We start from the raw sequence: 25,748 nt of genomic DNA on the forward strand, positions 1-25,748 counted from the left end.
TACAAACACTGCATGTGTGTGTATATGTGTGAGTGTGTGTATGAAGGTATGTGTATATGTGTGTGTGTGTGCCGTGAACATACAGTATATATTTTTTAAAAACTGTGGCCGTGTTTCCATTTTAGCAAGCTTGAAGTGAAATACAGCAATTTGAATATCTTATTAGGATTATTCAGATGGCATTTTGCTAGTAAAAGGAGAAAAACATGAAGACTGGAAAAGATTAGGAGCCTTAGCCATCTGCTTCTGCTCTGGGGTCTTTGGGACCTTCTCCCAGATGCATTAATTCAAGCAAAACATAATTTAAAAAATCTGCATACTGAAATTTTTTACTAATTGGAATAAATTAGTAAAACAGAGACTTACCTGAGAGCTTGAACAGTGAAACACATAAAAAGGAATAAGGAATACCTGGAAATGGTAGCTCAGTAGAAGGGCCTCTATCAGGTTACAGTTAATAGGGATACAGCTCAGTATGTATGTCATTTTGAGAGGATCAACACTATGAGAATAAGGACCAAAAAGCTAGCCTTATATGGCTTAATATGATTTTAGGTTTTATGTTTAAGGATTTGATTAAAAACTATTTATGATTACAGTACATAATATTTAACCTGAGCAGTGCTGACTTGACTTCACTTTCCATCACCAGTTCTGCTTAGAGATAAATGGACATTTTTAAAGTGTCTAAAATGTTCTGTTAAGGTGATCAGTAGTACCCTTTACTTTGTCATTTTGTTTCTTAATGGTTTTGTTTTGGACAGATGGGAAAATGCTGAACATTTTTGAATATGTCTCAAGCTCCAAACTGGAGAAATCTGATTTGTAAAGATTTTGGCTAATGAGACTAGTAGAGTAAAGGTTTTCAGTTTATTACAATCAATGAGTAGTTTTGGTGAGAGCGGAGTCCTCCTAGTCTTTTTTGTCTTCACTCCCTGGGAGTAAAGGAACATGTGTGCATTTCATAGTTGCCCTCGGAGGTAGCTCCTGTACTTCTCAGGGGCCCTATTCCTTAAAATTAGGGGAGTCATGGTATGTCAGGGCCGAGCACACACTGGTAACACATCTTTTTTGTATGCTTTTATTGTACCTAAGAACTTGAGGCTCAGAAAGGTAGAGATGTATTGTGGCAGACTCTGGGCCTGGCACACTGAGTAAATTCTACTTTGCTGCAGGTCTGGGAAAGGCCCAGAGAGGTTATTATGCTAGAAAAGTGTTCTTCTTTCCTTTCATTTTCTAATAGTTATTCTTTAAGGACACAAGTAGGAATGTGTAAGTGCTCTTAGATAAAATGTGAACATATATTGCTTGAGTTCATGAAGCACCCCCACACCCAACCCTATGTATATTTTCAGTTCAGAATTGGCATTAGGCTGTGGAAGTATCTGAACTGGTTCCCTCCCCCATCATCCTTATTATCCTTTAAAACATTTTATACTATTTTATGGAAACAGACCAAAGGTATTACTAAAAATTGGACTGTATTTTGGATCCATAAACATTTCTGTCCTTTGTATGCATTTCTTTACTGTTTAGAGTAGAGGTTTATTGGAAGAGAAGTTTTGAGCATGTGCATTTGAGAGAGAAGAGTAAAAGGAAAAAGAAAAACAGAAGTTCAAAGGTGAAAGCAGTAGTATTTAGCTCCCCTCTCCCTTTTCCTTTAAAGCTTCAAAAGCTCATATGGAAGAGTGGGAGCAGTCCTTCGCTATGTATGTGGAGATTGGAGTTCAACATGTGGCTTTTGTCATTACCTTACTCTGGGTCCTTTCACCTCTCTGAACCAGGTATTCATTTATTTGTTCTTTATTTACTGAGCATTTATTGTGTGTCAGATATTAGAGAGTAAAACTGACACAGCCCTACCTTCTTGGTGCTTACATTAAGGAAAAAATGGTGACTGAGAATGAGGTGGTGAGAAATTGTTGAATGTGTGACTTTTTGAAGCTATACTGGTAGAATTGGTGATGGTTTGGATGTAAGATGTGAGAAAAAAAAGAGATGTCAAGACTGACCTTTGAATTTTTTGCTTAAACAACATAGTTAATAGGGGCGACATTTACTGAGATGTTGAGCTCAGAGGAGGGGGAGGTGGTGTGCGGTGGTGTTGCAAGAATCTAGTGTTGTTTTTTATATTGACTTAGACAGTTGTTCTCCCCAAAGTGGGGTTCCTCTACCCACACTCATTCCCAAAGCAATCACATCCAGTTGCATGACTAAAATGGCACTTTTTTTTTTTTTTTTTTTAAAGTAGTGCCATGTCAGTCATGCATCTGGATGTGATTGCTTCGGGAGTGAGTATGGATAGAGGAAAGGTGAAGATCCAGGCTGGAGTCCAGGGCTCACCAACGTTTGCAGGTTGGGAAGTGGAGGAGCCCTAGCCTCTGAAAAGGAGGAAGCTAGATAGAACCTGCCCCCACCCCACCCCACTGCCTCCAGTTGTTACAGGAGTCATGTAAGCTATTTATTACACATGAACACACACTGAAAATTATTAAGTGTGTAACTGCATGAATAAATATAGAAGTAGGGGAAGTTATTTAAGGAAATCAGTTTCCCACTTGATTTTTCTTCTGGAAATCTGTTTGTAGGGAATTGTTTGTAGGGAGTTGAATGAGGTGTGTGGATATGGTATGTAGCAAAGGTTCTCAGTGTGTAGGTTCTATAACTGGGGGGAGGGGCTGGGGGTGGGGAGGATGTGGGAAATTTTCCAAGAGGTCTACCACATAATGTATGCTTTAAATATACTTTTATTTCTGTTGTTTTAAAAATCAGTCCAAGAAAATATACGGGAGAGGGATCATGAGCTATTAGTATTAACAGAGGTCTCATATTAAAAAAAAATTAACACTGATGTTTGAGATACCTAGAGAGGTATACATTTATGAAAAGTAACTGTACTAAGTATGAATTGGATACGTTGGCATCTGTTTTTGTGGACAGATAGCTGTTTGAGTTCCCCAATCCTGTTTGTACTTGCTGTATCTCCTTAGTCTCTGCCACCTCTCTTCTCTATCTTCCCTTAACTGGGAGTGAGGCAGGGTTTCCTGAAAAGTGGGCTCTCTTCTGGGAAGACTCTCTGGCTAGCTGCCAGCATGTCATATAACTAAAAGAGAATACTTGCAAAAAGATCAGGGATGAAAGCAGGAACATCAAGTGGGGTGAAGGAGAGAGAAGCAAGAAGGCAGAGGATCCTCTGGGATGGAGTTGGTGAAGGGTGTCTCCATTCTGTCCCAGGTGACTGCTTCCCTTTCTCTCTTTGGGTTTTCTTTGTGCCCAGCTGCTATTCTCAGAATTACAAAGCCTTTCCCCAGGGGTTTGGGTTATTGGGTAATAGGAAATAAATGTAACTTTTCCAGGCATTACCTTCCAGAACACCTGCTTTAGGTGACATTACAAAAATACTCTGTTCTCACCATCTCTTTTATGAGTACCTTTTAAGTTTGAGCTGATTTAATTGACATTTTAGATTTTATTCCAATGTTGATGTCTGTCTAATTCAAGGGCATGTGTACATGTGAGGAGGAGAGAGAGAGACAATGTGAATGTGATTGAATGAATGGGTGAATGAATAATAAATATCTTTTCTGAAGAATTTGATATATTAAACTATCTGTTCAAGAATGAGTTTTCTGAGATTGATACTCTTAAGTAAATTCATAGAATTTGAGACGTGAAAGAGAACATAGAAATCATATGACTTCAGGCTTTTCCAAATATACATTCCATTAAAAAGAAGTCCCTAAGTCAAATAATTTTGCAAAAGTTGGAGACACACTGCACTTACTACCAAATTAAAGGCTGAGCATCATTCAAATTAGTGGTTACCAGAGGGAAGAGGGGAAGGGCAATATAAAGGTAGGGGATGACGAAGTATATAAACTGTTAGGCATTAAATAAGCTGCATGGAGATCAAACCAGTCAGTCTTAAAGGAAATCAACTCTGAATATTCATTGGAAGTACTGAAGCTCCAATACTTTGACCACCTGATGCGAAGAGCTGACTCATTGGAAAAGACCCTGATGCTGAGAAAGATTGAAGGCAAAAGGAGGAGGGGGTGACAGGGGATGAGATGATTAGATAGCATCACCGACAAAATGGACTTGAATTTGAGCAAACTGTGGGAGATAGTGAAGGACAGGGAAATCTGGCATGCTGTAGTCCATGGGGTCGCAAAGAGGTGGACACAACTTAGTGGCTGAACAACAGAACAAAAAAGCTGCAAGGATATATTGAACAAAATGAAGACTATAACCAGTATTTTATGGAGCATAACCTTTAAGAATTGTAAATCACTATATTGTACACACTTATAGCTTTATTGGGCTTCCCAGGTGACACTAGAGGTAAAGAACCCACCTGCCGATGCAGAAGACATAAGAGACGAGAGTTCGATCCCTGGGTAGGGAAGATCCCCTGGAGGTAGGACATGGCAGCCTGCTCCAGTATTCTTGCCTGGAGAGTCCTGGGGACAGAGGAGCCTGGTGGGTTATAATCCATGGGATTGCAGATTTGGACACAACTGAAGCGACTTACGTGAACCGTGAACTTCCAGATGTTCAAGCTGGTTTTAGAAAAGGCAGAGGAACCAGAGATCAAATTGCCAACATCTGCTGGATCATGGAAAAAGCAAGAGAGTTCCAGAAAAACATCTATTTCTGCTTTATTGACTATGCCAAAGCCTTTGACTGTGTGGATCACAAGAAACTGTGGAGAATTCTGAAAGAGATGGGAATACCAGACCACCTGACCTGCCTCTTGAGAAACCTATATGCAGGGCAGGAAGCAACAGTTAGAACTGGACACGGAACAACAGACTGGTTCCAAATAGGAAAAGGAGTCCGTCAAGGCTGTATATTGTCACCCTGCTTATTTAACTTCTATGCAGAGTACATCATGAGAAACGCTGGGCTGGAAGAAGCACAAGCTGGAATCAAGATTGCTGGGAGAAATATCAATAACCTCAGATATGCAGATGACACCACCGTTATGGCAGAAAGTGAAGAGGAACTAAAAAGCCTCTTGATGAAAGTGAAAGAGGAGAGTGAAAAAGTTGGCTTAAAGCTTAACATTCAGAAAACGAAGATCATGGCATCTGGTCCCATCACTTCATGAGAAATAGATGGGAAAACAGCGTCAGACTTTATTTTTTTGGGCTCCAAAATCACTGCAGATGGTGATGGCAGCCATGAAATTAAAAGACGCTTGCTCCTTAGAAGGAAAGTTATGACCAACCTAGATAGCATATTGAAAAGCAGAGACATTACTTTGCCAACAAAGGTCTGTCTAGTCAAGGCTATGGTTTTTCCAGTGGTCATGTATGGATGCGAGAGTTGGACTGTGAAGAAATCTGAGCGCCGAAGAATTGATGCTTTTGAACTGTGGTGTTGGAGAAGACTCTTGAGAGTCCCTTGGACTGCAAGGAGATCCAACCAGTGCATTCTGAAGGAGATCAGCCCTGGGATTTCTTTGGAAGGAATGATGCTAAAGCTGAAACTCCAGTACTTTGGCCACCTCACGAGAAGAGTTGACTCATTGGAAAAGACTCTGATGCTTGGAGGGATTGGGGGCAGGAGGAGAAGGGGACGACAGAGGATGAGATGTCTGGATGGCATCACCGACTTGATGGACATGATTTTGAGTGAACTCCTTGAGTTGGTGATGGACAGGGAGGCCTGGTGTGCTGCAATTCACGGGGTTGCAAAGAGTCAGACACTACTGAGCGACTGAACTGAACTGAAGTGACTTAGCATGCACATGGCTTAAGTAATAGTGTACAGCAACTGTACTTCAATAAAAATTTTTTTAAGGCTGAGCATTCTTGTTTAAAATACTGTTTAGTGTTTCCCCAGTTTTTTATTTCACTACATACCTCCTTTGTCCTTCTCTCTGTTTTTTGAGATATATATGTATAGAACAATTATTGTACAGCAATGTAAAGTTCCAGAGAACATGGTTTGGAAATACTGATTTAATGTAATAAAAAATGTTTATTTTGATCTTGCCACTGCTCTTGGTCTTTGTCCACATTTATAATGAGTATATTGAATGACTTAAACACTAATGTCACTCCTGGCTGTGACATTTTGTGGTTCAGATGCATTGACGTAACCAATATTTGAAAAGTTGTATCTGTGTCTGTATTAAGGAATCTTGTCTTTGTTTCTCATTAGAGCCATAGTTCCTAGTAGAGTGCCTGGCACATAGTAGCATCTCAGTGTTACTGCACAGATATGTACCTGTTAATTTCAGAGCACTGTGCCAACTATGCCTTGAGGCTGTAAGAAGAGAAGATCCTGTTCTTGCCCTCTAGGAGTTTGTAGTCAAGTTGGTGGCTTTCCCAGGTGCATGGCATATGCCAGGGAGAAAACCCAAGTTAGATTTTGATTGTAATAATCTGTAGGAAAGTGATATATTGGGCATGATCTCTGACCCTGAGTCAGATGTCTGGACTAGAACACGAGTGGGTTATGTCATCATAACTTTCATTCTTTCTTTATTTTTAATTTTTGGCTGCACTGCACAGAATGGGGGATCTTTGTTCCCTGATAAGGGATCGAACTGATGCCCCCTGCGGTGGATGTGTGGAGTCTTAACCACTGTACCACCAGGAAATTTCCCACCATAACTTTCATGAGAAAAGGTGCCATTTAGAGTTATGGTCAAGATAGCAACCACTTTGTTCTCTTATCCCTGGCAAGGACTTTATATTACCAGCAGCTGTATTAGTTCCTTTTTTTTTTTGAATTCTTGCAAACTTTTATTTCTTTTTCACATTAAAAAAATACATTTCTGGTATGTTGTTTACTTTAGACCTTCTAGTTTCAGTCAGGTCAATAGATCATTCATTCATGATCTGAGTTCGATCCCTGGGTTGGGAAGATCCCCTGGAGGAGGGCATGGCAACCCACTCCAGTTTTCTCACCTGGAGAATCCCCATGGACAGAGGAACCTGGCGAGCTGCAGTCCATGGGGTCAGACAAGACTGAGCAACTAGGCACGCATTATGTTAGGTGTACAACATAGTATCGTGTGTGTTTATACTTTGAAATGATTACCACAGTAAATTTAATGTCCATTACTACACAGTTAAAATTTTTTTCTTACAATGAGAACTTGTAAGATTTTCTCTTTTAGTAACTTACAGATATACAGTGCAGCATCGTTAGCTGTAGTCACTGTGCTGTACATTACATGCTCAGGACTTGTCTATCTGAAAACTGGAAGTTTGTGCCTTTTGACCGCCTTCACTTGTTTCACCCACTCCTCTACCCCCCACCTCTGCCAGCCACCAGTCTATTCTTGGTATCTGAGTTCCTCTTTGTTTCTTTCTTTTTTTTTTTTTTTAAAGATTCTACATGTAAGTGAGATCATACAGTTACGTCTTGCTCTATCTGACTTATTTCACTTAGCATACTGCCTTCAAGGCCCATCCTTGTTGTCATAAATGGCAGAATTTCCTTCTTTTTTGTGATATTCCATTGTGTGTGTATATATATGTTTTCTTCATCATTCATTCCTTGATAGACACTTTGGTTGCTTCCAAGTCTTGGCTATTGTAAATGATGCTGCAGTTAAACATAGGGGATGAAAATATCTTTTCCAGTTAGTGTTTTCATTTTCCTTCAGATAAATACCTGAATCATATGTTACTAGTTCTGTTTTTTGAGGCACCTCCACTGTTTTCCATAGTGGCTGCACCAGCTTACATTTCCGTCAGTAGTGCACAAGAGTTTTCTTTTCTCCATGTCCTCGCCAACACTTGGTGTTTTTTTTTTGTTTTTTTTTTGATAATAGCCGTTCTAACAGATGTGAAGTGATATTTCATTGTGGTTTTGATTTGCATTTCTCTGATTAGTGATGTTTAATGCTTTTTAATGTACATGTTAGCCGTCTGTCTTCTTTGGCAAAATGTCCATTTAGATTCTCTGACCAGTTTTCAGTTGGATTGTTTATGGAATTTTGTTTTGTTTTTGCTATTGAGTTATGAGTTCCTCATATGTTTTCTATATTAAACCCTTACAGATATAGCCTTTGCTTTTAGTGTCAAATTTAAAAAATCATCACTGGTCGTCAAGACATCAAGGAACTTCCTGTGTTTTCTTCTGGGAGTCTAATGGTTTCAGGTCTTATGTTTAAGACTGTAATCGTTTTGAGTTGATTTTTGAATATGATGTAAGTTTCATTCTTTTGCATGTGGCTGTCCAGCTTTCCCAGCACCATTTGTTGAAACCCATTTTATAAAGGAATTGAAACTCATAGACCTAGGAAAATGAATGAACCTTGACATATTAGGTGCAATAAGTTGGAAACAAAAGGCCACATAATGTGTAATTCTGTTTATATGAAATGTCTACAATAGGCAAATAGATTAATGACTGTCAGGGGATGTAGTAGGGGAGACTGGAGAATGACTGCTAATGGGCATGAACATGAAAAGGTCCCAGAATTAGATAGTGGTAAGGGTTGTACAACTTTACAAATATACCAAAAGTCACTGAATTGTACACTTTGATGTATGAAACCAACAAGTATTATTGTAAAGCAAGTATCCTCCAATTAAAATTTTTTTTTAATTAAAAAAATTCAGTGCTTTCACAGGGCAATATTGTAAGGGTATATTTTAAAACTGCCTGTAGATCTGGTTCACAATTTATCATTGATTTTTCTATAACAAATCATTTGGGTGATATTTATTATAAACTTGAGTTTTATTTTACTTCTTGGCCCAATTGAATTGATTTGATATGCTGTGTTGAAACTTTCTTCTTCCTTTCACCTAGGGAACTCCCAACAAATTGTGAAATCTTAGGTGGGGAAAGATACAAAAAAAAAAAAAAAATTAAGTTACATGATTTTGTGCAGTTCAGTTAGGCCTATAACTATACATTTAACATATTTATAAAACAGCTTCTTAAATGCAAGCTGGTAAATGCCATTGACATGGATTGGATGAGTACTTCTAGAGGAAAGTGGGAGTGGTCAGCAAAGGCATGCTGGGAAAGGAAATGGTTAAACTTCTGTTCCTTCCACAAGCATTTGTTGAACATCTGCTGTACCTTGGGCCCTGGTGGGTGCTGCGTATAGCCACATAATAGCTAGAGTCCCTGCCCTCATGGGGCTCAGAGACAGTGAAGATACAATTCTGTTGACAGTCCTGAGCAGGCTTATTTATAAGTGCTGCTGTGAAAGTCCACATAGGATACTCTTGATGCCTCTATGTAGCAGGTGGGTCAAGTCAGGGAAGCCTGGATGACAGATGTGATTTCTGAGCTGTGAACTGAAGAATGAGTTGGGTAGCAAAGGCTTTGAAGACAAGGGTGTAGTGGATTCCAGGAACTGCAAATAGTACACCAGAGTTTAGGGTACAAATGGTGATAAGCTGTGGGAGGCTTTGAAGGCCATCTTTCTTAAGAGCGCAGAAAATAAAGGAGTTTAAGAGAAGGCATAAGATTTTCAGATTTTCAGTTTAGAAATAGGCTGCATTGTGGAGACTGGAATAGAGGCAGATGAAAAGCGGGAACTTTTTAGGAGACCGTTGCCCTAATTTGAGGGAGAAATCATGGCATGATGGGGACAGAGGAGTTAGGATGATTGGGACTTATTTACCTTTTAGAGGGGTGAGTACTCTGTGACTCCTAGGCCCTCTCTCCAGTCCACCATCACCTCTTCCATCTCAGTATGACCCCAGTTTGCCTCCTTGGTCTTGTTTCCTGCTTTTCTTCATTAATATGCTTGTCTGCTTACTGTCCACCAGATAGACGTACTGGTTTTCTTCCTGATGCCTTTGATCACACCTTCATCTTCATTGGAGATAGAGCTCAACTCTGCTCTTTACCTGTCTAAATTTCTGACTTCTGACACCTTTGGAATCATTCTGTGAACCAATGACCTCTTTCTCCTCTGAAGTTGTAGCACTTAATATCTCTATCACTCATTAACAAATAATTATCTTTTTGCCTTGTCACATCTTAATTGCTTTGGATTGTTAGTAACTGTTGGACTGTTTTCAAATTATAGCAGGTAGAGTGGCTTCAACAGTTGACTAGGAATCATGTCTCCTGAACCTCTGATCCCAGCCCTAACTCCTTGTTTAACTTGGGCAAATTACTTTTCCTGTTGATCAGAACAACACATAGTTGTGGTAGAATACTTAAAAAAATCTTAAAAAGTGTGCAGAATGAAGTAATCATTAATCCCAGAGGCACCTGTTAAACTGGTAATCTTTCCAGCAGTGTCCTCCCCACCTTCCATCTTTTTTCTCTCTCTAGGGTAGTGTGTATGTGTGTGTGTGTGTGTGTGTACAGCATAGGTCATCCTCTGCAGGCTGCTTTGTAACCTGCTTTTCTCATTAATATGTCATGGCATTGCTGAATCAAGATGTGAGAATTTTTAGTCCAAATTGATATGAAGCCAGATTGTCCTCAAGAAGGTTTGAGTAGGGACTTCCCTGCTGGTCCAGTGACCAAGACTCTACACACCTAGTGGAGGGGGCCCCAGGTTCAATCCCTGGTCAGGAAACTAGATCCTACATACCGCAACTAAGAGTTCATATGTTATAACTAAAGATCCTGCGGGCCACAGTGAAGATCAAACCTGGCCCAGCCAAATAAGATAAAATATTTTTAAAAAAGGATGCACAAAAAAACTGAATAGTGATTATCCCTGGCAAGTAGGGAGAGGAACTTTTGCTTTTCAGTGATATGTTTCTACATTGTTGAATGTATATTTTTATTACCATGAGTTTAAATAACTTTTATAACTTGAAGATAACAATAGTTTATAACTCTAATCCAGGATGGTATCTACATTTAAAAACAACTTCACTGCATTGACTGATTAGATTAAAAAATAGCATCCTGTTATTTTAATTTGTTTGTGTAACTTGACCTTTTCACCATGATCATTTGTCATTTTTTTCTTTAGTTGTTTCCAATTCCTTTGCCTCCTGATGACTTGGATATGTGTCCCAGTTAATAAATACATGTGACCTTTTACAAGGCACTTAGTAGCTCTAGGCCTAGTTTGCTTATTATTAAAATAAGAGGAATGATACTTAAAATTATTATGAGGATTAATGGAGATCATGTATTGAAAGTGCTTTGTAAGCTGTAAAAAGTATATAATTGTGTTTATTGACTTTCCGTTTATTGATCTTGATTAGTTAATGGTTTTGTATAGTTATGCCAGCTTTGCTTTTTTGTATTCATTTGGAGAAAGGCTAAAAAGGCAGAGTTTCCTTCATTAATATTTATTGTAGTGCAGCTTGGGATCCATGAGACGTGGCATCCGAGGACGTCGTTTGTGCTGCATTTCTGTGCTTTGTGGCGGTGAGCACAGGTGTGATGTGCTGGACGGCCAGTTCTTTAGGCCAAGACAGAAATGTTCAGGGAACACCTGGCTGGACAAGAGAGAGTTCCATGGGCTGGTAAAATGTTTATGTAAACTCATGGAGGCTGTTTTGATGAATGATCATGCAAGGAAACTTGTTCATGCAAATTCTGTTAATTGGATTCCTCTACCCTTCCACTTCCACCTCTTAATGGTTCTATGAAACGAAAATTGGTCAAAATCATGATTCGAAGGTCTGAGAAGGTCTGATATGGTCTTCTGAATCATCAAAGGCAGAGAAATTTGCATTTAACATGATTTTTGTGAATTCTGCCATATTTAGATCCCTGGAAACATGGGTACCTTGTGCCTATTAATTATCTAGAACATTGACTCTGGAAATGAGGGAAACAAGGCTGTGTAAACAACTCTACTGAGTCATAGATGATTTTCTGACCTCCTATTTCTGACTCTGTGTTCCCTTTTATCCAAGGACAAGATGTTACAAAAATAATTCAGAGTGATTCCCAAGGGTAGCCCCATGAACTCCTCTGTGAGGCTGCTCTACAGGGGATGATGAATCAACATGTTCACTCCCCCAGAGCTCTTAGAAATGTTACAGACAGGCTGCCTCTTTAGCTGTGAGGACAAAAGCTTTGGGAAATTTTCTGACTCATTCACAGTGTAATTCACAGAAGAATACCTCTAGCATCTCATTTTATTTATTTATTTTAAAGTTCTTTGTGGGAGTTATGTGTACATAGTAAGGCGGGGTTAAAGTATGGATCCCTCATGTGGATATTCAAATTAGCTCTTACCAGTGGCATTATTTGGGGCTGTTCACTCAGTTAACTTTTATTGTCTTGGGATGTTCACACTGGGGGAAGGGGAAGGTGGGCAATCTTAGTGTACAATCTTAGTGTAGTGCCTGTATATTCATCAAGGACTAGTTGACTCACTTAAAATGCTTTAAAAGAAGGATATTACTGTCCACAGATGAATTTAAAGTGTCCCCATGCCTTTCCCCAGCATCTCCTGGGTCTGAAGTCCCCGCCACCCCCACGTGGCACATTTTCACATGCTGGGAGACTTTCCCGTTTGTGAGGAATTCATGTGAGCCTGGGGATTTGAGTTTTTCTCTGGGGTTCTCTCCTCAAAAGAAAGTCCATACTCCTCAGTTGGGCAATTATGATCTGCTGTAAGCTGGTGTCAGCTTTCTCCCTTTCCCCATTTCTTTCTGTTCTACACAGACCTTCTGTCCCCAAAGGGTTTTACCCTGCCCCCTTTCCTTCTTTTGCTATTTTTTCAGGTTTCCATTATTTGGAATGTTCCCCTCAGTCAGCTACTGTTCTCTTCCTATTTGTATCTTCCCCATTCCTAAGGCACTGTTCAAATCCCACCTGCTCCAGAATGGTCATACTGTTATATGCCTACTGTGAGCCAGGTGTTCTACTAGATGTATATATATATTTTCTCTCAGAGTTGAAACCAATCTTGTCAAAGAGTTGCTGTTATCCTTATTTGCCAAAGAGTAAACAGTCACAGAAAGTTAAAAAGTAACTTGATCCCAGGCAGCTGAGTGGCAAGGCCAGTGTTCTTGCTCACGTCTTCTTGGCTAGAATGTTTAACTCCATCGTGCTTTTTTTTCTGAATTCTCTGGATTGGATTAGCTACCTCAGCTCCCCACTCACACCTTCTCTTTTGAACAGTTATTTTGCTTTGATTGGGTGTGTCTTGTGTTTGGCAACCAATCATGTATTATTATTTTGTCACATTCTTGGACGACTAACTCTCCTTTCATATATCTTTTCTTGCATTCTTTTATTCCCACTAAACTCTGCTTCACAGGCTTTTCATGATGAGCTTTTGTTTGGTTGGTTATTTTACCTAATGAATGATGTCCAGGAGCAAGGGAGTTACTCCTTCTAGTTAGACTTAGGTTTATGTTTTTCTTTTTAGTCTAATTTGTCTTTAACGTCCTACCATAATATTTATCTTTGAAGTGCTTTTAGCAAATTATCCTCCCCTTCTCTCTTTCTACATTTTTATTCCCTTTAAAGGAGAGACCAAAGAAGCTCTGCACCTGAAATCTGTGCCATTCTCATCCTTCCCCCAAAAATACCAAAAGGAAAATTCAATGGAATGAATGAAGACTAGACATTGCCAGTGAATATTTTAGTACAATAAAATGGATACCTATTTGGCTAAATTCAAGTCTTGTCAAGTTTTGGCTAAATTCAAGTGTAATTCAAGTAGACAGAGGCTCTTTGATAAAAGAATTATGGATGTAGTCATGCTCTGGGCCTACTTAGTACCTCGCTTTAAGTGTACACAAAAGTGTCTCACTGAGGTTCTGCCTTCTTATGAACAGAGGATAAAGTAAGTATCTTGAGAGAGAATAGCTGTATTTCCTCACCTTTTTTCAGGCTACTTGTAGCAAAACATAAAGTTGCTACAGAAGATTCCTCACCAATTCATCATATATCCATGTACTGTTTAAATCTTCAGGGCTTGGGAAGCTATCCCTCTCCCTAGCAATACCCATTGGTTGCGATATACTAAATTCTTCTCTCCATTTACAATGTTTGTTTCCATAAAAATACAGTGAAAAATTTGCACAGATGCAAAGCAAACAGAATGGACTTTGAATTTCTTAGTTTACTGTAAAATATCACTAGGAGATGTGATTCTAAAGTTAGAAACTGGGGACTGTGGGAATAAATCATGGGTAATGGCAGAATTTAAAACCTGAATCTTCCATGCTCTGCAGGTATTGTTTCTACATTTTCTTGGTCTCTGGTAACATTATATGGATTTAGGAGGTAACCAGCCGAAGAGCTTTCTTTGAGAAGAAACTGTATTGTGAAATGAAGACTGAGTGTGGCAGTGTACCGTGGATCTCAGAGCAGCTGCTTGTGTTAAAACATCAGAGACTGCACTGTGTGGGAAAAGAGTAATGGCCTGCTGATAGTCAAAGGAATTCCAGATGAAATACATTTCATTGTTTTATATTCAGCTGACTGACTATAAACAGTGATTATAAAGTAAATTCTATTTTGGTAATCTTGTTCAATCCTTTAAACCAGTGTTTCTCAAATGGTGCTTTATTACTTGTTAGTGGACTCTGATTTTGTGGCTCTTGTTTAGCGTTTAAACTCTATTATTATTAAAGAACAAAATAGTATAGAATAGAAAATAGCAAATTGCATGTAATAAGAATATTTTTCTATGAAGCTCATTTTTATAAATCATATATGCACATGTGCTGTGTGTTTCATTTCTTACTGTAGACCAAAAAAAGTAAAGCATGGCTGTTAGCATCGGTTCCCAGGATGTCAGATAATGGTGCATAACTGTTACTGGCCTCTCAGCTGGTGCCCTACAACTTGGACAGATGGGGAGGAAAGAGAGGAGCCATGCTCTGGAGGGAGGAGCCTGTTGACCCCACGATCAAGTCTGCTGCTTTGGTGAAGACCAAGTGGGTTACTCACTGTGCAAACATGGTTCACAGAGGAGCTTTGCCTGCAGTGCGGCGCTGGAGGCTGTTGGCAGGCTATTTCAAGTCTAAACATAAAACCCGATGACAGTTTCTTGGTTGAGTAGAGGTGCAGGGGCCCATATAGGCAAACACTTTTCTTGAGATTTCCCTTTATTTTTCTCCCCAGTGTCACTTGTCTTTTGAGTCACTAGCTGAGCTCCTTTGGGGTATAGACTGGGGTGGGCGTTGCCATTGATAGCAGTTAACTTGTATTGACATTCCAGCATCTGAATACCCTTCATTTCTGAAGTGATCGTCCATTTTTGCTATGAAAGTTGAGGAGGTACAGAAACATAACGGGGGGTGAACCAAGCCCAGCCTCTTGGATTTCTCTGTCGCAAGACTTTGCATCTGGAGCGTACGTGTGCCAAGTTGCTTCACTGGTGTCCAACTCTGTGTGACCCTATGGACTGTAGCCCACCAGGTTCCTCTGTCCATGGGATTCTCTAGGCAACAGTACTGGAGTTGGGTTGCTGTGCCCTTCTCCAGGAGATCTTCCCGACCCAGGGATTGAATCCATGTCTCTTAAGTCTCCTGCGCTGGCAGGCAGATTCTTTATCACTAGTGCCACCTGCATCTGGTGGGAAGGGCACAAATATATAGGTGTGGCTTGAGGTCATTTGTGGAAACAGCAGAGTCAGGAGTCAGTTTTGGTGACGGCTGGTAACCAGTGGTGGCCATGCTAGAATGATGTTGTTATCAGACTGTTTCTGTGTTCCTAAATCTTTCCCTTAATTTATTTTCATCCTAAGGTAAACAGAGCTGGTATCTGTTGTTTGTATCCAGGAACCCTAAGTGGTTAAAGAATTACAGGGCACATATTAGATGGATTTCTATCTCCAAAGAGCTTAGTACATAATAGAGGGAGGAGGTGAATATGCAGCAGACACACAAATAAATTAGTAAAAGTTGGCGAGGGGTGGAGGGGATTCAGGGTTATTTCCTGTATATTCCTATGAGTTCTAGTTACCTTCAAGTTTCGCCAGATGGCATATCTGCAAGAGGTTCTGTGTCTTTGCATCGTGACACTTTGGAAATACAAGTCGATGAAGACCTAGTTGTGTTAGGGTGCAGCACAATATGATTTCAAGCATTTGTACGATAAGGGTTTATTTGCTTTGTGACTTCTGTGTGGTTTTTTTTTTTTTTAATCTAAACATTTTCAAAAGCCTTGACTATATTCACAGAAAACGGATTAATGAACTGTGAGCTTTTTGAGTGTGAGCCAGGAAAAACTTACTGTAGAAGAAAAGGTTTAGAGAAATCTAGAATCTTTACAACAGCCCTGTAAAGTAGATACTTTAATAATCCCAGAGGAAGCAGAAACTTGAAGAGGTTGAAAAACTTGGCTAAGGTCAGACGGACAGTAGAGCCGGGGTCTGAACCCAGGTTAGGGTGACTCCAGGCCTCGGCTTCTAACTGCTTCTGTTCTGTGAAGAACTTTAGAGGTCGTGTAACACTTATTACACGGGATTTGAACTCAGAGAGCGTTAGAGGCTTTTTCAGTACCAGGCAGTTTCTCTTATTGTCTACAACACACACACACACAGACACACTCACTCCTCTTATTGTCTACAACACACACACACACACACACTCTTCTTGTTGTCTACAACACACACACTCTTCTTACTGTCTACAACATGCACACTTGTCTACAACACACACACACACTTGTTGTCTGCAACACACACGCACACATTCCTCAGTCTGACCCTGCTTCACCTTTTCACTGTGTCTCCCTCTTTCCTGCCTGAACCCTCCTGGTCTGCCTAGCCCTTCCTGTGCCTCCTCCCTCCAGCCCTTTTCCAGGACAGCTGCACCTTTGTTTCTTTTTAGACTGACTATTCAAGGCTGGAAACAGAGTCTGCTCTCCCTGGTCACTTCACAGCCCTCTCTCTCCTTGACTCCTGTAGTTCTTAACTCTTGTCTCAGCATCCCCTCTGCATCTTATTTCTTGAGGTTCCCCATGTACATGTTCATCTTGCCAGCTCTCAATGGACTGGTGGGCTTAGGTGGATTTAGATTTTAAGTGTCTACTTCTTTCGGTTCAGTTCATTCGCTCAGTTGTGTCCGACTCTTTGCGACCCCATGAACTGCAGCATGCCAGGCCTCCCTGTCCATCACCAACTCCTGGAGTTTACCCATACTCATGTCCATCGAGTCGGTGATGCCATCCAACCATCTCATCCTCTGTCGTCCCCTTCTCCTCCTGCCCCCAATCCCTCCCAGCATCAGGGTCTTGTCCAATGAGTCAGTTCTTCGCATGAGGTGGCCAAAGTATTGGAGTTTCAGCTTTAGCCTCAGTCCTTCCAATAAACACCCAGGACTGATTTCCTTTAGGATGGACTGGTTGGATCTCCTTGCAGTCCAGGGGACTCTCAAGAGTCTTCTCCAACAACACACTTCAAAAACATCAATTCTTCTGCGCTCAGCTTTCTTTATAGTCCAACTTTCACATCCATACATGACTACTGGAAAAACCATAGCCTTGACTAGACGGACCTTTGTTGGCAAAGTAATGTCTCTGCTTTTGAATATGCTATCTAGGTTGGTCATAACTTTCCTTCCAAGGAGTAAGTGTCTTTTAATTTCATGGCTGCCGTCACCATCTGCAGTGATTTTGGAGCCCCCAAAATAAAGTCAGGCACTGTTTCCACTGTTCCCCATCTACTTGCCAGATTCCCCCAAAGCCTGCACCTTGCTCAAGGAGTGTGGCAAACTGAAAGGGCAGTGAAGCTGGAGGCTGAGAACTGTGTCTGAGCCCTGTCTTGACACTCACTGGTCGCTTGACCGTGGGAATGTCTGAAGCTGAGTCTTCTCATCTATAAGGAGTTGTGAGACTTGAATGTGGTTATAGATGTGAAAGCCCTTTTTAAGATATAAAGTACCAGGCAACTGCAAGGTTTTATTGTGAAGGTACAGGTGTTTTATAAGTATTTCAGCAATGAATGGTAGAAAGCACAGAAGGTGAAGACAAGCCACCCCCACCCCCTACTTTCATCTTTGGAGAATCCGCTTCTGTCACCATATTTTGACCTCTAAATTCTGTGCTCTTTAGTAACACTATAGATGCATTAGCGGTAAAAGGAGAAAAAAGGGGGATAGCAAAGCATTTTGATACAGTGTGGCTTTTAGGTAAACACGTATATAATATATTTCCTTTGATCAGAAGCAGTCTCTCAGGGAAAGCAGGCTCACGGGGAGCAGTGCAGAGAGCCCCAGCCCATCGAGCTGGCATTGATTGTTTGATCATCCCTAGAAGTTTATTGTAAATGAAGCAGCACTTATGGTTCTGGGGTATTCCTGGAATTGCTGCTATAGTTAGAAGTGAGTTATTCTGTGTGGCAGGAGTGGCATATAGAAAAGCCATAATTCTGACTTGCTGACAGGAAAAAAAAAGCAGATTTTGTATTTATGTCATCTTTTTGGCTGGAATCCAACAGCTTTGCATAGCATCTTGTGATGCCTTCATCAGAACAGTTTTCTGGGACTCGGCAAAGCAGGGGGCACTGGGAGCAACAGACGCAGTCGTTGCCAAGGCTCTGGTGGGTGCAAAGCCCTCAGTGATGAGATTGAGAGGGAAGAAAGACGCTTTCCCAGTGTTTGTGTGTGTGTTGGGTCTCTAGGAGGTTTTCATGCTCACTGGGGTGGGCCTGTTTCAGGCCCATCAGAACTTCCTCCCCACACCTTCCACCCCTACTCTCGTGCCAGAGCAGTGCAGTTAGTTACGGGCTGGAATGCAGGCAGGGCCTGGGGCCCTTCAGTGATAGTGATTTTTTTTTTTTTTTAACAAAAGTTCTTTTTTTTTTTTTCCTTTCTTTGAATTTTGTATTGGGGGGAGAAGGCAATGGCACCCCACTCCAGTACTCTTGCCTGGAAAATCCTGTGGACGGAGGAGCCTGGTGGGCTGCTGTCCATGGGGTCACTACAAGTTGGACACGACTGAGCAACTTCCCTTTCACTTTTCACTTTCATGCATTGGAGGAGGAAATGGCAACCCACTCCAGAATTCTTGCCTGAAGAATCCCAGGGACGGGGGAGCCTGGTGGGCTGCCGTCTATGGGGTTGCACAGAGTTGGACACGACTGAAGCGACTTAGCAGTAGCAGCAGCAGCATAGGCGATTAACAGTGTTGGGACAGTTTCAGGTGAACAGCAAAGGCACCCAGCATACCTACACGTGTAACCATGGTCTCCCTACAAACTCCCCTCCCATCCCGGCTACTGCATAACATGGAGCGGAGTTCCCTGTGCTATGCCCTGTCGGTTATCCATTTTAAACACAGCAGTGTGTACATGTCCATTCCAAATTCCCCAACTATCCCTTCCCCCGGCACCCATAAGTTAGAATGACAGTCCTTTCAGTGTCTGGAGGGAGTGGCCTGGAGTGAGATCAGTCTCCTAGATGAATGTTAGACTATGGAAAGTGCTAAGAAGCCAGAGGAGACAGTAGTGTTGGTGATGGGAGGGCGCTTAAAAGCAGTTTCTATGCCCTGTGGAAAGAACTGGGTCTTTGGCATTGGTCACATGTTTGACATCTGACACCTCCACTGATTGGCCTAAAACTTGTGCTTTTTATGAGAATGAAGTACACACGCCTGCTTCATGCATGAGATGTTGCAGATGCTTGGTATGTACTGGAGTTCCCTCTCCTTGACTGGAACTGCATTCATCGAGCTGTAATCAGTTTAACAGAAATTGCAAGCAAAGTAGGAATGCTTACTGCCTGCTGCACTCTGTGTTAGGTGCTTTATATGCATTAACTAAGTTAACTCTTAACAGCTTTAGGAGATAAATGCTCTTTTGTTTTTTATCCTTCCAATTACAGCTGAGAACACTGAGGTTTGAGATGTTAAGTAACTTGCCTAAGATTATAATAGCTAGTCAGTGGGGAAGGCAGGATTCAAACTGGGGTCCTTAGGACTCCAGCTCAGACTTTTAACTGCTCATCTGTGTCATCTGAGGCTTATGAAATGGGGCTTTGGTTTGTGACCAGGCTTTTGCTCAGAATCTGTATTTATTTATTCTTTGTTCTTCTAAGCAACTTGACAGCCCACTTCAGTCCTCTGCCTTAAAGCCTGCATTGTATCTCTTTAGCACTAACATCTTTCTGTAGCCTCACTTGACAAAGGCATTGTAGGAGCTTCAGGAAAATTTTTTTGAAAGATCTTTCTGATCTGTCGGACAAGATGCTTCTTCTCAGGTTCATGGATGGGTCAGATTAAAATGACTTCTCAAGGTCCACTTGCTAGATGCATATAGAGGCAATAAAACCACACCCTGAATTACAGTGATATTTCCATTGGGTAATGTTGCTTGCTTTGTTACGTTCATCTTTCGTTTAACCATTTAACTTCTTCTTGATTACCTAATACTATAAAGCATAGAACAAAAGTGACAAAAGCCCCTGCCCTCTTGGAGCCTATACTGTCGCATCAGGCTTCCCTACCAGCCTTAATCCTGGTGCCTGCTGAGATAGTTAACGTTTAAGATCTTCAGTTTTAACATTTCTTAATTTATTAAGCAGCTAATTTCAGGACATTTTCTAAATTGTAAATTTTCCTTTTCAATTTTTCTGGATTTATATCTTAATTCATCAACATTTTATTTGTATTTTCTACTTCAGAAATCAAAAGCTTTGATTACTTTAAGGCATCCATAAAGTAACTCACTGTAGTTGTGTTGGTTTCTCTAGTAAAAATAAAAATATTTTAAGTCGTGTCATTGATTTTTTTAAAAAATTTATATTTTACTTTCATTTATTCGTTGTTTAATGACAAGCCTTTCTTTAAAAATTGTTTAAAAAAATTTCATACTGGAGTATATTTGATTAAGAGTGTGATTCAGTTGTACAGCAGAGTGATTCAGTTATACATATATATTTGTCATCGATTTTAACCACCATCCAATCTATTTATCATATGAACCTGGCCATGGCCTTTGGCCCAAGGCAGTCATATTCTTACCATCATATTTATGAATATTAATATGATCTGTCTTCATGTCTATCATCTCCACTGTTCAAAATTTAGTTTTATGTTCTCTAATAGATACTTGTAGTTCAAAAGATGTCCTTGAAAATTTAACAGACTTTCTGTATCTTCAGACACTGATTTTTGGAATTTTGCTTCTTAAAAAATAGTTGTACTATCCCACTTATTGTAGCTAGTCCTGTTTAGACTCACAGAATCGAGTTTTGTTTCTGTTACTTTCTCCTCATTCACAAAGTATTAGATATTTATGTCTCTTGCAAAAGTCTTTTGTTAAAAAAACAGAAATTGAGAATTTACAAAAGTTCCCTGTTTTTTTTTCATGTGCAGTAGCATCTGCAAGATTGAACCACTAAAGTAATCCTTTATCATTGGAAGAAAGGCGTTTTCTTTCAAATTTTTTAAAATTTGTAGGTAGATTAGGGTGGAAGAATTCACTGATATCATCAAAGAGCTTTTGTTTACTCACTTTTATCCTTCCTATTTTCTGAGCGTCTTTGTATTCATTTGAGTTGGGAATGGAATCCAGTGGATCATGTTATTTTTAAAGGGTATTGAGTGATTCCTACTGGTCAGTTTTTCTAGCATTAAAGATTTACTTTTTGTATCTTGTAGCAAGAAACTTGAATTGATTTCTTGGAATTATCTAAAGTATTTATAATTGATCTTGCTCTTTTCTTGCTTGTTCTAAGAGTTAAGTAGCTAGAGCACATTGGTTAGTTTATTTGGAAGGGAATGTTAGTTGAATGAAGCCATTGGTCAAATGCTGTAGCACCAAGACACTTGTCATTCTAAATGAGTCGTCATTTCATATGGGTCACCAGTCTTAGGTTTAAGTGCTTAGCGTGCCTTTTAAGTGCTATATGGGTGTGTTTTAAGTTTTTATCTTTTGTTCTTACTGAATCAGCCTATAAAAATAGCATAGTAAATACTTATTGTCAAGAAATTCTGTTGCTGATCTTGATTTCTCAAGAGTTTAAACTCTAGGCTAAACATCACGAATCGATACCATTTTGTTATCCTGTCCAGTTAATACTGAAGATCAGCTTGAAAATAGGTACAATGTGATTTCAATATAGTGTTGCTTGTAGTAGAGAAAGAATAAGGGAAAAATGAAACCCTTTCTGATGATAGGTTTTGATAGAATCTTGGTGATTTAGTCTGATCCTCAATCTTCTATGAGGCCCAGAGCAACCTCATGATTCCCATGTTCAAATAACATGTGACCAGATGGTGCATATTAAAATGCTTTGTGAGTTTTAAAAAGATTTACATGTTAGCCCTTCTGAAAGAGCCTGTGCCTGGTGGAACTTCAGGTCCCTTCCTGCTCTAAAAGGTTCTGAGTGTGTGTCCATTTTCTGATTTGGGGCCAGCTTCTTATTGCTTTAAAGCATGGAGCCTGTCTTGTTGATTTCTGTTCATCTTTGGGAGCATGCTACAAGAAACAGGTAGCAAGGCCTGAGACATGCTCTGCTGTGAGCAGGTATGAATGGGTTAGTGCTGTTCTTTACTCACACACAAAAGGCATTTTGGAGGGTTTTTTCTATTTATGCAGCTGGGGAGACAGACTGGCTCCTTCCCTCTATAGGGTCTTTGCACATGCTCTACCTTTACCCAAACTGGTGTCTCCCGACTTTGCATGATAGCTCTTCCATCTCAGCTCAGTGTTACTTCCCTCTTAAGTTCCATACTGGATCACATTCATCATTATATGCTCTTTTCCTTCATAGCATTTTAAGTTCTTTATAATTACGTCTTTTTGTGCATCTTTGTTTGATTCTGTTAGTCCTATGGACTGTAAGGTCCACATGAGCAGTGACCATATTGCTCTTCTTCATTGCACCCTCTTTGATGTAGCTCAGCTTCTGGCATGAAGAAGTGCTCAAAAATAATTGTTGAATGAGTCTCCTAAATATGGGACTTGAATCCCTGCTTCTGAGCCAAAGCGGGGTATTAGCATGTAGCTCATTTCAGGTTTCTCTTTTGGTGCAGGGCAGGGTATCTATTTATCTAGTTAAGTCAATTGGTTATATAAAATTTTGAAGCTGAAAGTATAGTGTTTTGTTGTTTGAATTTTTAAAAAATTGTTCATGACAAAATAGCCAAGTCAAAGTCATCACATCAAAAGTTGTATGGTATCCTCTGCCTGGCCTCTTGTCATTGGTTTTGCCTTATACACTGCAGAAAGAGGGCTTCCCAGGTGGTACAGTGGTAAAGAGTCTACCTGCCAATTCAGGAGACACAAGAGACTTGAATGTGAACTCTGGGTCGGGAAAATCCCCTGGAGTAGGACATGGCAACCCACTCCAGTGTTCTTGCCTGAAAATTTTCATGGACAGAGGAGCCTGGCAAGCTGCAGTCCATGGGATCACAAAGAGTCCATGGGGTTGCAAAGACACAACAGAGCGATGGAGCCTGCACACACACTGCACCAAGCCTTCTCAGAGAAGCCCTGTCCAGTATCAGTCACCGAATTAGCAATGGTCATAAAGGTGACATCATGCCACACCCCCTGTTCTGATTTTAGGTTGCTTTTGCGTGTTCATTTGTGCTGTCTCCCACCTCGACTGTAAGGTCCTGTGTGAATGCTGGCCTTGCAGCTTCAGAGGTAACTCATCTCCCTTTCCCCAGGCACCCCTCCACTTCTGCCATGTAATGCATGGGACAGCACTCTTCCTAAAGCTAGATTCTGCTAAAATGTGTGGAATGGCCAACAGAAAACTGAGACAATAATCTTTATTAATTTGGCAGCCATTTCAAATCATTAAGAGTGGTTGCTCCTTACTTGAAAAATAGTTTAGTCTTACTCTTAAAAAGAGTTTGTGAGAAGCACAAAGGAAAGTTGTTAAAACAATACAGAGCTGTGTGTGGTGGTGGTTTTGGTGGTTAGTGGTAAGAATGGGACCAGGCACTTTAATTCTACAGAACCAAGATGGTATTCTTGTTTAGTATGATTAAGGCTTTGAGGTGAGGTTGGGAAGTTGGGAGGGCCTTTATTTGCTGCCTGTTTTCAAATAAAAATGACTCAAAAAATATTTCGTGAATTGAAAGCATCATTGGTCAGATTTGTTCTCAGGCCCTCCTCCTATCACCATACCATCTACTGTTTCACCATTAAAATGAAGCCATGGGTAAACTGGATTGGGAGGAGGGTAATTCTAAAGGAAGTGGAAATGGGAAATAAAAGTTCATGTCTTTGGGTATCCTAAACTGTTGTTCACAGCCTCAGGGGAGAGAGAGGTTGGTGACAGAAAAGGTACATGGTCCCATTCACATGGAAGGGCACTCTGTGCCACGAAGCAAAAGTCCCTGGCTTCTTTCTTGAAGCAGTGAAAATAATGTCTTGTTTGATTTTTATGCCCTAAGATGCCTCTCTATCCTCTGTGTCCTCATCAATGTTTTCCCTCCCCCAGCTTGTTCCTCTGAAATGCTTTTTCCTGCCTGCTTTTGGTTTAGGCTGCTTCCTTTGTGAAAGTGTCCTCTTATTTTCTGATGCAGTTACGTCTGCAGCTGATTTATTTATTTATCTTTGTTTTTAGCTCAGCTCTGAATGGGTTTTGGAAAGTAGAGAAGAAAATCCAGTCTACATTTTAGGGGACATTGGACAGCCGGATAAATGCAGGTATGTACATTTGCATATTTAAAAGAAAGACAAAACAGAAAGTAGTCTCTATAAAGAATAATGAAACTGATCTTAAACTTGTAGTACTACCTTACTATAGCCATTTATTTTTCTATATTGTTATTTTAATTTCTCTTCATTCCAAATGTTGCATGTGCTACTTTAGAGATTTTTTTTTTAACTACAGGAGAATGGGAAGTATAAAGTCAAACTTGCCTCATAATTCCTCCTAGATGTTCACCACTGTTAGCAATTTGTTGTCTGTTTTCCAGATTGTACATATGCAGTACCAGAAGGGTCATAATGTACATACTATGCTTTTTTCATTTTGCAGTGTGTCACAGACATCTTTCAGCCATTGGTTCAGATAGGTTTATATCACCTTAACAGCTTCTTTTGAGGGAGGTCACCATTATCTTCATTACCTCCACCATAGTTTGACCCCAGGGAAATAGCAGGAAGGGAACACAGCTCCACCCATCAACAGAAAATTGGATTAAAGATTTACTGAGCATGGCCCTGCCCATCAGAACAAGATCCAGTTCCCCCCTCAGTCTCTCCCATCAGGTAGCTTCCATAAGCCTCTTATCCTTCTCAATCAGAGGGCAGACAGAATGAAAACCACAATCACAGAAAACTAACCCATCTAATCACATGGACCACAGCCTTGTCTAACTTAATGAAACTATGAGCCGTGCCATATAGGGCCATCCAAGACACCCAAGGTCATGGTGGAGAGCTCTGATAAAATGTGGTCCACTGGAGAAGGGAACGGCAGACCACTTCAGTATTCTTGCCTTGAGAACCCCATGAACAGTATGAAAAGACAAAAAGATAGGACACTGAAAGGTGAACTCCACAGGTCGGTAAGTGCCCAATATGCTACTGGAGATCAGTGGAGAAGCAACTCCAGAAAGAATGAAGAGATGGAGCCAAAGCAAAAACAACACCCAGTTCTGGATATGACTGGTGATGGAAGCAAGGTCCAATGCTGTAAAGAGCAATATTGCATAAAACCTGGAATGTTAGGTCCATGAATCTAGGCAAATTGGAAGTGGTCAAACAGGAGATGGCAAGAGTGAACGTCAACATTTTAGGAATCAGCAAGCTAAAATGGACTGGAATGGGTGACTTTAACTCAGATGACCATTATATCTACTACTGTGGGCAAGAATCCCTTAGAAGAAATGGAGTAGCCATCATAGTCAACAAGAGAGTCTGAAATGCAGTACTTGGATGCAATCTCAAAAACAACAGAATGATCTCT

General features: G+C 40.4%; 1 protein-coding gene across 5 annotated transcripts in view; it reads left to right on the forward strand.

The window, feature by feature from the left end:
* JAK1 (Janus kinase 1) overlaps nucleotides 1-25,748 on the forward strand; it is a 135,534-nt gene that overhangs the window by 55,381 nt on the left and 54,405 nt on the right. For 3 of the 5 annotated variants that reach the window (XM_055585581.1, XM_055585582.1, XM_055585586.1), the window contains exon 2: nucleotides 24,399-24,481. In XM_055585581.1, coding sequence (XP_055441556.1) covers nucleotides 24,476-24,481 — 6 coding nt within the window. In that variant the 5' untranslated portion in view covers nucleotides 24,399-24,475. Of the gene's footprint in view, nucleotides 1-1,666; nucleotides 1,785-24,398; nucleotides 24,482-25,748 lie in introns of all 5 variants that reach the window. The other 2 variants (XM_055585583.1, XM_055585584.1) reach the window with 1 other exon arrangement.

Source organism: Bubalus kerabau, chromosome 6, assembly GCF_029407905.1.
Source record: "Bubalus kerabau isolate K-KA32 ecotype Philippines breed swamp buffalo chromosome 6, PCC_UOA_SB_1v2, whole genome shotgun sequence".
NCBI classification, from domain to species: domain Eukaryota; kingdom Metazoa; phylum Chordata; class Mammalia; order Artiodactyla; family Bovidae; genus Bubalus; species Bubalus kerabau.